Here is a 12,959-nt window from a genome sequence, read left to right on the forward strand (position 1 = left end):
TGTGCCAGTGGCGTTTTCCTGATGTTTCCCAGTGGGCCTGCTGGAAGATCACTGCTCCAGCTCGGCAGGTGCAGCAGGACTCAGAAGCAGGGTGCCTGAATGCAAAACTCGCTGCGTCCGATCCCGCAGCGGTTGAGAGAGCACTGCTGTAGCAGCAGGGAAAATATAACTCCTCTTCTGAAGCCGTTTTCGGTTCTTAGTCTGATCTCTGAAGGGGACAGGGTTTGTGCAGACGTTTGTCTGTCTGTCAGTCCATCCCTATGGTGATTCCAGTCAAATCTGACTGAAGGCTGCAAGCCTCAAACCGCAGCGTGTTCCTCTGGGAGTGGTGGCCGTAGGCATCCCGGTGGAGGGGAGACCCCCAGGATGGAGAGCCAGCAGGTCTCTCCGCTGACAAAGGGACATGCAGGCAGCACTGGGGGTGGGCACCTGTGCAGGATGGACACGGGAGGGAGCTGGTGTTTTGAGGGAGCCAGCGGCACGTATCAGTGGGGGATGAAAAGATAGGAACACGGCTGTGGTGAAGGGGGGATGTTTTTTGTGGGCTGAAGGGAGGGGGTCGAGGGTACTGATACGTATGGTACCAGGCTGCGTCGGTCCTGTCGTTGGGCAGATGCCCTTTGTGCTTTGAATTGCTGGTTCACTTTGGTTTTGTTTGTTCTCATGTGCCCATACAGGATCCTGGGTGCAGTTAGCAATCAGTTAGCAGCAGCAGTGAGAACCAGGTGTGGACAGGAGCGTGCATACATTTCCAGTCCTTGTTTTAGGTGGCGTGTTATATCTTCGGCTTCTAACAGCGCGTACCTTGGCTCTGTGTTAAATTCTTCCAGTTTCGTCCCCACCCTGACCAGTACTGTAGCCCTGAACTCCCAAAGGAGATTTCAGCAGGGCCTGCTGAGACGTCTTATGGAGGCTTTACTGGAGAGCAGAGCTGCCTGACTGAAATCAAAAACAGAGTATACCTCAGGATAAGCTACATAGCGTGGGGGGTCAGTGTGAGACAGTGGCTGTCTGCGTGCCTGAGAGATTCGGCAGGGGTGTGTGGGAATCAATGCATGGGGCTTTCTGACTGAGCAGTGTACTCTGGAGTGCTTGCTTTTTACTTCAAGGTTTCTAAAGTGGCCTGTTTTCTTATTCCTACAGACAACTTTAGGTACACGTGTGACATTTGCGGGAAAAAATATAAATATTATAGCTGCTTCCAAGAGCACAGAGACCTGCATGCCGTGGATGGTGAGTACTATTTTGACACTTAGACACCTAAACTAAAATGAGAAGTGATTGCTGTGTTGCCCTGGGGAAGGCAAAATGTGGTCCTGCAGGATCATGCAACCCATGATGTGCAGGACGTGTCGCAGCATTCCTCACTCGCCTTTGTCAGGGGAGGCACAGTCTGCAGGCACTGCAGGAAGTCTGCTGGGCTTGATTCTCTTTGCATGCATCAAAACAACACCCTCTGCTGGGACCTGCGGTCCTTGCAGTCCTCCCTTCTGTATTAAGGTTTGTGAATCAGATGGATATGCTAGAGCAGAGTGCCTCAAGGTAAATTGTCAGTCTGGCTACTGCCTAGGCAAGAGTTGGTTGCTTTTTGGTTTCTGACTTTACAGGTTTGTTCCTAACATGCCCTTCTGTGAGAAACCATGTTTCAGAGTTGAGAAATGTTGTTTCGTTCTTGTTAATCACTGTGGTAGTGAAGTGATACAGTTGTCAGGCTAATTTTTCCTTTGTGAATGTAGATGTGGCCTAGGCGGGTGACGCTTAGACAGAAGCAGACATCCTCCTCCAGAAGCAGTGCATTTCTTTTTTCTATATGGGGGGGAATAGAAGCAACAACATACTGTCTTTGGCTTGGCTGCCTATACTTACAGGTCATTTAAAGCTCCTTAACTTGGAGCCCACACTTACTCCAAACCCTCGCTGCACATGCTGTGAGCATGTCGGTGTTGCTCCTCACCTGGCTGAGGAGGGAGGCCTGGCAGATTTTTAGGTAGAGACTGCTTGGGAAGCAGAAAGTTCTGGTTAGCTGGAGCATCTCAGAAAAGCAAGTGGATTTTCACAGTAAATGTTTTGCTGTTTTTCAGTGGAACATGTGGACATCTAAATGTGCTCAAAGAGCAGCCAGTGTTCTCTTGCAGTACACCATGACACACTATCGTTCTTGTGCAGGGGCCTAAAATTAAATTAGCGGGGCTAAAAGTCACTGTGAGATGGACATGTCTGCTCCTGTCAGAAGTGTGTCTTCATAGCTATGGTTCAGGGAGTGCTACCTTGGCTTATGAGAGAGCTTTGGAAATGGCTTCCGCTTGTCTTTTGCAAAGACACTGTTCATCGTGGTTCCACCGAGGGGGTGGTAGTGTCTCAGCAAACACAAGTGTGAGGCAGGTGTGCACCTGAACTTCACGTGGGGCTGAGTCTGTGTCAGAACAAAGGCCTTGAGAATCTCTGTGTTTTAGGGCTGGGCATGCTCAAATAGTTCCTGCGTGGATGCTGGGAAGAGGAGGGACTGGGGCACAAAGCCTGGTGTATTCTGTGGGGCTGAAATGTGCTAAAGCGGTACGTGAAATACAGGAGGAAAACAAGGCCGTTTAAGGATTTAATTTCTGTTCTGTTTCTTCCCCTCCTTCTTCTATTCTGTGTTAGTTTTTAGTGTGGAAGGTGCCCCAGAAAACCGGGCAGGTAAGCTGTGATCCTTCGTGTGCTTTATTTCACAAACATTTTCAAGCATTCAGTAATTCAGGTACAGCAGGTCTGATTCTACACTTGTAAGAGTCAAGGGAGTTTTTTCACTGATTGCAGTGGGAGAGGAGCATCCTCTCTGCCTCACCTGGTGTGTACAGCCAGTAGGTTAATGCCCAGCCCTAGTAGATACCAGGCTTTTGTTGTACGTACAATTGATCAGGCTTCTGAAAAATCAAAGAAACAGGTGTTTCATGTCTCCGGTGATTTAGTGAATTGTTCAAGGCATAAATTACATTATTTTATAAAATGGGTTGGGTTCTGATTTGCTTCGAGCTGTGGTGTTAGATGGTAGAAATTCACTGGTCAGTGTTTGGTAGCTGACTTGCTTGCAGACTGCATCACTGTGGCCACTTTCAGACATCAAAACGTCATTAGATGGGAAATGCACTGGAAGAAAATCAGGAAATATAAATCAGGCTTTGAATTGCCGGGCTGGAAGGGGGGTTAATATCTGACTGGGGCACCTGAGGTGGAGGAGGGACAAGTCAGACAGAGGGCTCATTGGGTTTGTAATTCATGTCTTGAAATCTTGTTACAGATCGAAATGTCATTACAGATGCAGGAGCATTCAGTGCCTATGCAGCTGTAGAAGGAAAACCTGAGGGTGTTGTCAGCTCTCTTGCTGGTTCTGTTCTCTTGCAGACCCCTATGACCAGGCCGTCATAGCAGCAGATGAAGTGAAGGAGGAGGAGCCGGAACCGTTCCAGAAGATTGGTCCAAGTATGACTTACTTTAGAGCTTCAAATATCAGAGGCAGCACAATGGTTTCAAATGTGGCACTAGGTGGAGTTCCTCTAGTAAAACCAGAATGCACTGCCTTACGCATAGATTTTGGGACCCTAGGAATGCTAAAAGGTATGTTTAGGTTCAAATGAACACCAACCGTCACCAGCCCTGGCCCTGAGAAATGCAGCTTTGTGATGTTTTCTGTTCAAGATCTCTGCTAAGAGAAGAGGAAAGCAGTTGAGGAGAAAAGCAAACTGGCAGTGATTCGAGAGGGTCTTAGGGTATACTGGCAGATTTGACAGGTGATTGCATGCACACTGCCTCTCTGGTGGGTTCTTCAAACTGATCAGGGTGCAACCAAAGAGATCAGAGGACCAGATTTTGCCCAGTAAATTTTGGAAACAATTGATTAACCCTGGATTTTGCTTTGGCTTGCAGCTTCCTATCAGTTCTGTTCTTCCCAGCACTGGCAGGAACGGGAGGTGTCAGCGCATGGGTACACTACCTCATTATTTCAGGTACCCCCAAAACATCGATTGGCACAGAAAAGCGCATCCTCCTGAAGACAAATTGACAATTCCAATATACATTCTGTAATTAAGACTTGAACTTGACAGTTCTGTTCCCTGATTTGACTATCCCTGCTGTCCATTCATCACAAACTGTCTGTAACCAGAAGACAAAAATGTGTTGTCTGTAATGTTGACTTCAGAAATGGATTCTCTGTTTTGTTTTACACACTTACCTGCTGCAATTTTGGATAATCTCTTGCAGTTTGTGCAGTTCTACTGGAGCTGGTCCATCAGTCTGAGCACCGGCTTTAACTGTTGCCTTTTGGGGGGAAAGGGATGTGTGAATTATAGGACAGATAAGTTCCTAGTGCATGAGGAAAATGCTCTGCTGTTTTTTGTCACCTGGCCCGGTTTCTATGTAAAGAGTCAGGAAGTCAGTGATTGTGTGAGAGGATGCTGCACTCTTTTCTAATTTTATTTAATGCATTTCATCTTCACAGAAACTGGCAATTACACCTGTGAATTCTGTGGCAAGCAGTACAAATACTACACTCCATACCAAGAACACGTGGCGCTGCATGCACCTATTAGTGAGTATCCTGCTGGAGATCTATTACAGACTGTGATTTACAGTGGTTGGTGATAAATGATGAGGGCTGCAGGAGAGGGTATCACTCTTGTGGATCCTTCCACTGGACCCTGTGGGATTGCAGCTGGCAGGCCACAGATCATGTGCTGACCAGACCACTGCAAAGCTGAGCTGAAATCTCCTCTTAGAGGGGCACTGTTACTGTTAGGTCTATAAAGTCACTGAACTTTTACCAAAGCCCATGCAATTCCTTATGTGTTCCATGGGGGTTTAATACATGATTTTGTTGTTTAACTGAAAGTTCCAGTACCTTAAGTATATATAAAAAAGTGATGCACAAACTTTTCTAGCCTCCCCTAAATAAATGAGTACATGCTGGGGGGGAGCGTCTTTCTTTTGAGCTTCTGAGAAACTATTGCAGACAGCGAGTTCAAACTGGTATTCAAAATCATGTAAATTATCTTGGCAGCTTACTACTAAATCACAGGCAATAAAATATTTATTTCAGGGAGCTCGGGAAAAGGCAGTTCTCAGCATACTACACGACACTACGATCTGCACTCTGGAGGGACACTACGATCTGCACTCCCCAGACAAAGGGGAGGTTGTAATGAGCAATTAAGTGTAATTCAGTGCAAAAGTCTAGTGAAACAATTGAGAGAAATTCTTGCTATGTGCTGGTTTGGGATGCTTTAAAAGCATGCAGGGAAGTTCTTAGCCCCTGAACTTCATGCTTCTTTCATAGCATCGCCCTGTGCCACATTGCAATTTTAATGCTGTGAGCCAGCATGGTTGCTCTTTTGCCCACATTTGTCCAGCTGCCAGCATTTTGGCTGATGATGGGGATGGATGAGCTGAGTTCATTAGTTTAAGTTGGTTTTGTTAGCTGCTCATCCACAGCCAGCAGAGGGAGTGCATACTCCTTCCTCACCAAATTGAGCTTAAGTTAGACTTTAGAGTTATTCTAATGAGGCAGCTTTAGTTTTAGACATACGTAGAAAAAAATTGGGAACATAGTCCACCAGACCATCACTTTGAAGGTAGGTCAAGGCTTGGTGGCTCTTGACAGCTCCCATCCAGGTTCTCTGGGGCATGGAGATGTACCAGGATGACAGTAGAAGGTGTGGGGCCTAGAATATCTCTGCCACCACCCTCACATAGTCAATCTGCTTATCTCCCATCTGCCCAAGGGAACTAACTTACGGTTGCACAGGTAAGAGTTATTCCTAAACATCCCTACACACTCAAACTCCACTTCCCAGAGGAGACAGCAGTCTTAACTCAGGTGTTTTCAGGTCCTCAGAAAAGCTGCTGGAGGTGATCAGTAGTAGATTGATCTATGAGTATAGAGGGGCCCATAGACACTGAGACTTTGGTGTCTTTAGTCCACCCCTGTACAGATAATCAAAGAAACTTAGTAGTTGTATAGCTACGGAGCAGTGTGCTGTGATGAGTGTTCATCAAATCTCTGCTCAACAAGAACAGATTCTTATCTTCTCAGTACATCCCATTTGAAGGGGATTTATCACTAAGGATATCTCTCCACCCTCCCAGCCATCTGTAATAATAGTCTGCAGCTGCTGGTTCCAGTCCAGGCTATCCAGCATAAAGGAAACACACAACTGTTCTTCTTTGAGAGGAATTTGCCTGAAGTGGGCCCTGCAGGTCTGACTGCAGATACAAATGGTCCATGTGGATACTGCCCTTCTTCCTGAGCAGAGTGCAGCTTTAGGATCATCTGCTCAGCATGAGGGTTAGGGCTAGTGCTGTGGGCCTGATGTACATTTTTTGGCTGCTAGAAGCCAGAACAGGCTGAAACTGCAATGTGGGAGAAGTCAGAAAGCCATTTTGCCAAGTGCCAGGAGAGCTGCTGAGATAAACCTGAACCCTAAAGGGTCAGGAGCTCCCCTGTGTTAGGCAGGGATTTGCCAAGCAGGAAGCTATGGTTTTTCCAGTGGTCACCAGTTTTGGAGGAGGAGGCACATTGTTTTGAATGGTGAGATTGAAGCCATTCTTGCACCATGGTTTCTGCAGTAGCCTTTGCAAAGGAGAAAGAAGCTGTTCCAACCGAAGACTAGAACCAGCAGTCACTGAGAGAACAAGTCCAGTCCTTTCAGCAATTATCTTTTAACTATGAGGACGCATGAGATCAGATCAGGATAATACTGTCATAAGGTTTAAACCCTCCTTACAAACTTCTTTTTTTTTTTTACATTTTTTTCCTCTCCTAGTTGCCATGACCAGTAAGCTTTATGATTTACAGTGACAAACTGCAATCCCTGATGAACATATGGGGTGTGGTTAAGCTCCCAAGAAAGGCTGGCCAGTACTCCTCCCAACTTGCTATGTTCAGACTCTGCTCTTCATTTAAACCAAGGTCCTGTGAGGTAGCTGCAAACACCTGACTTTTGATGCAGTGCACAACTGTTTTTTCTCATCCCCTAGCAACCAGAGGAAGTAAGAATGAGACTCTGTCTTTACCCTGGCCTTGTTCTTGTGTTTATATGGCAAATGCTGAAAAATTAGCCTTATTGGGGTAAGGAACACACTTCACCATTACCAGTCCAGCTTTCTGGGTCTCTCTGCCTGAGTGCAAGCTTCCCTTCCGGAGCCTGTCTTTCTGGTTTTCTGTGATAATGGATTAAAAGTTACTGAAAAGAGGCTAAAACAAGGACTTATATCCTGCAGAGTCTCTGGGGCCTTCCAGGATAATTTTTGGTCAGTGCTACTGGATACCTGCTGTCTGAAAAAGTGCTCTGCTGTGGGGTTCCCTGGAATTGTTAATGCCAAATATCTCCTTCAGAACTCCCCTTTTGTTAGTGAGGAGAAAGAGCTTTTTCCTGTGCCTAGAACTGGGTTATTACTCTTCTAAAATACTGATTCTTACAATGTTTCTATCAGCCAAGAGGTCTATTCACTCTAAGAAGGGTGTTTCAAAAAGAAATGGATTGTGGAAATGGATTGTAGGCATGTTTGTTGTCACTGGTTTAGAAATGTCTCTGAATGGAGGTGCACATGAGGGAGGGTTCAGAGGTTTCTTTCTGTCCTCTCACAGCTCTGTCTGCTCTGTAATTTGGAACATTTGCAGGTGGCTGTGCTATTGTGGATGCAGAGAAAACCTAGTGCCTTTGAGATGTGGACTGGTTAGAAAAGCCACTGAGATTGTGTTTTAGCTTGCTAAGTCCAGGCTCAAGAGTGTGCACTCTTCTGGTAACTGCAGGTATGGCAACAGACTCCAGTCATGGAAGCATGTGGTGAGAGCTCTAAAATCCACACAGCTATCCACATCCATTGCTTCCAGGATGAAAATCTGAAGTGATGTTAGGGCCCTGAGTGCACTAATAAATCTGGGTGGCCCTGGCTAGCCTCACATGGGGCCTCCACCCACACACAAAACCCCTGTGTCAGTTCAGCTGTTTTAGTCTCTGCCTGTGCAACACTACGGGATATCAGTCTACAGCTCAGTTGTAGACATGTAGATCTGTACCCTGGCCTGTAGACCTCTCAGCTTGACCTCAACCCTGTCACATCGCTCTGGATCTCCTCGAGGATTGCTGGGCTGTGGCTAACCCTGGTTATTCTCATCAGACCTGATCCTGCCTCTGACCTGTGAATTGACTTGTCAGCTTGATCACAGACATCCCTCATCACCAAGAACTTGCCTGATAATCTGGACTTTTGATTGAACCTGGCTTCCATCTCTTGCCTGCCTGTTCACCTTTTGGAGGCCGTAGGATGGGTTCTGGCTAGTGAGGCCCCTGCCCTGCCAGCCCCGTGGCTGTGCTTGGCTTCTGAGGGGACAGCCAGACTGCACCATGAAAAAGACTCCCTGCATCCAGACTTCCTGCATCATGACACCTGAGAGACTTACAGAAGTTCATCAGGCCTGGCTGCTAAATTATTTTTCTTGTTGTAAAGGGCACTGGATACAATTTGTTCATCAAAATTGCTTACACACTTGCAGTGCTTCTTAAAGACAGCTGTCATCATGGCTTTTTCTCTTAAGGAAAGCAATCCTTTTTGGTAGCATGTCATGTTTCCACTTAAGTCCTACCTAACAAAGAAAAAAATTCCAGATTCCATTTGTGTGTCTTTGCTTCTTCCGTTTCAGTGAGTGAAACTTGTGAGTTTCCTGTTTTTTCTCACTCTCTAGACACAAAGTGCCTTAGCAACAGACTGCACAGGCCTGCATTTGTAATACAACAAAAACATGTGTTTGTGTAGAGAAGCACGTTAAGAATTTGATAGATTTGAGCATAGAGTCTTTCCTGTGGAAAGTTCTGTTTCCAATAGGGGAGGTCTCCACTCAGCATATGGGATTTTAAGCCATTGCTAAGGAATCCCTTTCCACCATATTCATTAAAGGGAGGTTTTTCTCCAGAGGTGATTGCATAATTCCATCCAAACCATCTGAATGGCTTTCTTGCCATACTTCCTTATCTGTCCTGACAAAATGTTTCTGAAGAAATGTGATACGCTAATTACTAGCCAGAACTTTTACCTGGAATAAGTTAAATTACTCAGATAATCTGACAACCTTCTCTGTTGTGATAGGGAAGAACAGAGAGTTAATGTCTTCCTGATCCTCTTTGGGAGTGTTTGTATACCCAAAGAGTACCTCAGTTGCTTTAGCCACAGCATTGCCCTGAGAGCACTTCTACAGCCATTGTGACCATGCATTGCAACTGCCAAGCTCTTTTTTTCTGCTGCCAGGGAGGAGTCCCCTATCTTTTTATTATCACCTGCATTGTCGGTCTTCTTTAGTACACAGTGTGCACTTCCGTGCCATTTTGTGTGGCTATAGCACAGTGCACTCAGTTTAGTTTAACAACTGATTGGAGATCATTCAGTGAGTCTTAATCTCCATGTTACATCTTTTTCTACTAGGTGTTGGATCATTTAAAAACTTTTTAATGAAGTTTGGGGTGTTACTCAAGGTCAGTGATTAAAAAAAGGGGAGAAATAAAGAACCGATGCTTCTCTAAGTTTGATATGGTGGGGATGCACCAACAGCTGAAACTTCTCTATTGCCCTCCCTTTTCCAATGTGTCAGCCTCAACTGGGGCATATCTCAGATGATTTCTGAGAAAGTTTAAAAATAATATTCTGTAGCAGCAGTTATGGGATCATCTGTCCATAATGCTGTCTCCAGTCTTGCTGTCTACCTGCAGATTTTGAGGCAGGAGGTTTTTGTAGCCATTCAGCAATTCAGTGTTTTAATTTGTGGAAATATCTTGAACTTGGCCTTTTCATCAGCCTGAGGCAGTGAGTTCCACAATGAAGACTCCTTATCAAGAGCAGAACAGAGGAGCTACGTGATCGTCTCTACATATGTTGCTTAGTCTTCAGAGGGAATTTGTCATCTGGTGAGCTAAATTCTAAAACATGTTTTCAATGAGTTACTAGCATCCTCAAGACTGCTAGTGCTAATATTCTTTTGTCTGTCTTGCCTTGCTGGCTCAAACTCTGTCTCTGCCTAGTGTCAGATGGAGCAGCCTTCTCTCTGGAGCCTGAATTTGAACTATATACAGCTGGAGAGGGAGAGGACTAAAGCCAGGTCTCCTGCTACATCACAGGTTTGAGACCAAACAGTCAGCCTGTTTATCCCTGATACAAGCCATGACATCATATTTGTTTAAGTTGGGAGGAAAAAGAAGTCATTTTGGAGGTCTTCAGAGCATTCAGACTTCTTCCTTCAGATCTCACAGAGGGAGCAGGGTTTTGCAATGACCCACTGTTTCTGACATTGAATAGTTGGCTGACTGATTGCTTCTTCATTTGGTATAGATAGGGAAATAAAGCAACAGTTGGTAGGAACAGGCGTAGTTGGAAATTAAATGACACATAAGCAGGAAATTGTCATATCTGGCTACGTATGTGCTGGCACTTTGGCAGCAACTGGAGGAGAATTATCCGTGGAGATGAAGTGAAGGCTAGGAAGCAAAAGCAAGCCTTCTGCCTATTCAGCTGGCCAGAGACCAAGCAGAGAAGTATCTTGACCTAAACTATGAGAAAACCTAGTGTAGACTCGCCTGCAGAAGTACACTAAAACATTTTCAGGAAATGTCAGCTTGGATCTCTGTAACAGATCAAATGAAACAAAAAAAAATGTTTCCTTTGATTATCTGTTTGCAGGTTGCTTTGAAAGTACTCATCATCACTCTGCCATGCTGTTGACCTCTGGCAGGAAAAGATGAGAGCAATTCTATAATGTCTCATGGGATTTAGGAAATGAGCATCCAGTCCCAGCCTCAGACTTTTCTCCTTGCCTGCTTCAGAGGCAGGCTGTTGTGCCGCTGTGGCAGTCCATGACTGAGAACTGCTCAATGTGGTTAAGTGTTTCTGAGTTACACTATACAGGATTAGCAGGTTACTGGTGTTACCATCCAGTCGTAGGCATCTTGAAATATCACCCAAGTACAGAAATTGCTGCTAATGAGCTTGGGTTGTAGGTAACGTGAACCCTGTTCGTTAGTGATTCTTGGCAGTTGGTTGGAGTGGGTCTTGACTTCAGGAGCCACATCCACATTTCCATGGAAGAAGTCACTGAGGAATGAAGGGTGTTTTTAGGTTGTTTCTCTGTTTCTGTATCTTTTTTTTTTTTTTAATCAATGAGGCCTAGACAAAGGGCTGTCCTCCCAAGAGCTTTTCATATGACCTTTGGCATTGAAAGTTCCTGGTGATCCTCACTGTGCATTGCAGAGACCAAAATGTAGCTGAGGTGTATTCAAAGAGCATACCCCAGTAATATTGAGAACTTTTCCATGTGCCACCAGCATTTGTGTGGAGATGGGGACCAAAAAGTCTTTCCTGACTTGCAGGATGAGAACTTTGCTTCATAATTCCTTTCCATTACAAACAGACAGTGCCATTTGCTTTATATTGTTAAACAGACAAGGAACGTAGCCAGGGTTCTCTAGAACATGTGTAAGGCTCAAGGAACAAAGGTATGAACCTCTCCCCGTGTAGCACATTAGAGATCTTAGAGCTCTTAGAAAAATTAGAGCTCTGACTAGCACATTAGAAATCTTTTAACAAAGTTCAGCCTCTTCCTGACGTGGAAATGGAGCACAAAGTTGCAGGTACATCCAACCAGGCCATGGCAATCAAATAGGAATCCTAGATGGATGGGGTGATTCCTACTGGAGTAGGAATGGGTTGGTCATGTGGCAGTTAAAGGTGTGGAAGGGAAGTAATAAGCTTCAAGAATCTCTCCCCTCGGGTGAGTGGGGAAAACAATTTTGTTACTTGGGATCAGTGGATCCACAGTTGCTGCAGGTCCCCATGCAAGGGATTCGTGAGCATGGCTGTTAGAAAGCAACCCTCCCAGAAGGCACACGGTCTGGGAGCTGACTGACTGTCCAGGCACTAGTTCTGAGTGTTCATATCCAGAGTTCTCTCGATCTCCACTCTTCGTGGCAGTGAAGACACAGGGGAGCCAATCCAGCAAAAAAACACCGTCTTCAATAAACCGATGTTCTACCCTCCTGCACCGCACCCCCTCCGGTGTCCCACCGGCATCCCAATCCCAGATGTTCCGCGCTCCAAATTCTGGATCCCCAGGAAGCAAGGCTATCACAGGTACCAATTGCCTTTCTACCATCAACTTTCTTAACTGCTTAGTGTCCCCTGGGTTGGCTTTTGACCCTTCCTGGACTCAGTCTGCTCCATCCATGACTGTCCCAGAAAAGCTCCTCCCAGAAGCAGTTGAGGGGATTAGACCCTTTGGCACAATATAAATAAAAATTCAGATCAGCAGTAGGTCTTCATAACCCAATGACAAGTTTTTGTTTTTTAAAACATTGTGGTAACCACAAGGTACAAAAGACCCTGTTTCAAATCCTGGTGTCACAAACTGAGGAGAGCTTTCTGACAAGGATTGGCTTTAGTAGTTTGTCAGGTATGGAGATTTTTGTTCATTTTTCAGCTTTGTTTGGCTTTTAGTTTTCATTTCTCTCAAGCAGATATCTTCAGGGTTAAGCCTGGGCCTGGGCAAATGAAATGGAGTACAGGTGTTTTCACAGTGCTCCACTCCCCACAGGAACCACTGGGAGATAATATGGGCTCCAGCAGCAGAATTAATGGGACAGAACAATTACAGAGGTGTCAGAAAACTCAAGTTAAGGTGGATCTTCCCTTTGTTCCCTCTCTCCAAACAAGATCAAATTAAAAAAAAAATCAATTAATAAATAGAATGTGAGACATAGTATTCACATATCTAGACAGCAGGGAAGAGCTCTTAAATCTGTGGGATTGGTAGATACGTATTCCATATCAGTACAGGAGAAGGGCAGGTTAATCAGCTGTTTAAACACCTCTGAATAGTCTGGCATGGACAGATCCTGAGAAGCAGAGGTGGGAGAGGCCACAGGATGCTGAATAAGGGTGCTTTT

The 12,959-nt window shown here is 45.3% G+C and overlaps 1 protein-coding gene across 10 annotated transcripts in view; it reads left to right on the plus strand.

The window, feature by feature from the left end:
- The window catches only part of ZNF618 (zinc finger protein 618), a 163,636-nt gene that overhangs the window by 120,709 nt on the left and 29,968 nt on the right, over positions 1-12,959 (plus strand). For 6 of the 10 annotated variants that reach the window (XM_035564645.2, XM_050714612.1, XM_035564643.2 and 3 more), the window contains 5 exons: positions 1,144-1,233; positions 2,641-2,676; positions 3,382-3,459; positions 4,478-4,567; positions 11,959-12,147. In XM_035564645.2, the coding sequence (XP_035420538.1) occupies positions 1,144-1,233; positions 2,641-2,676; positions 3,382-3,459; positions 4,478-4,567; positions 11,959-12,147 (483 nt within the window). The remainder of the gene's footprint in view (positions 1-1,143; positions 1,234-2,640; positions 2,677-3,381; positions 3,460-4,477; positions 4,568-11,958; positions 12,148-12,959) is intronic. The other 4 variants (XM_035564648.2, XM_035564646.2, XM_035564651.2 and 1 more) reach the window with 2 other exon arrangements.

The sequence above is a fragment of the Cygnus atratus genome, chromosome 19 (assembly GCF_013377495.2).
Source record: "Cygnus atratus isolate AKBS03 ecotype Queensland, Australia chromosome 19, CAtr_DNAZoo_HiC_assembly, whole genome shotgun sequence".
Taxonomy (NCBI): Eukaryota; Metazoa; Chordata; class Aves; order Anseriformes; family Anatidae; genus Cygnus; species Cygnus atratus.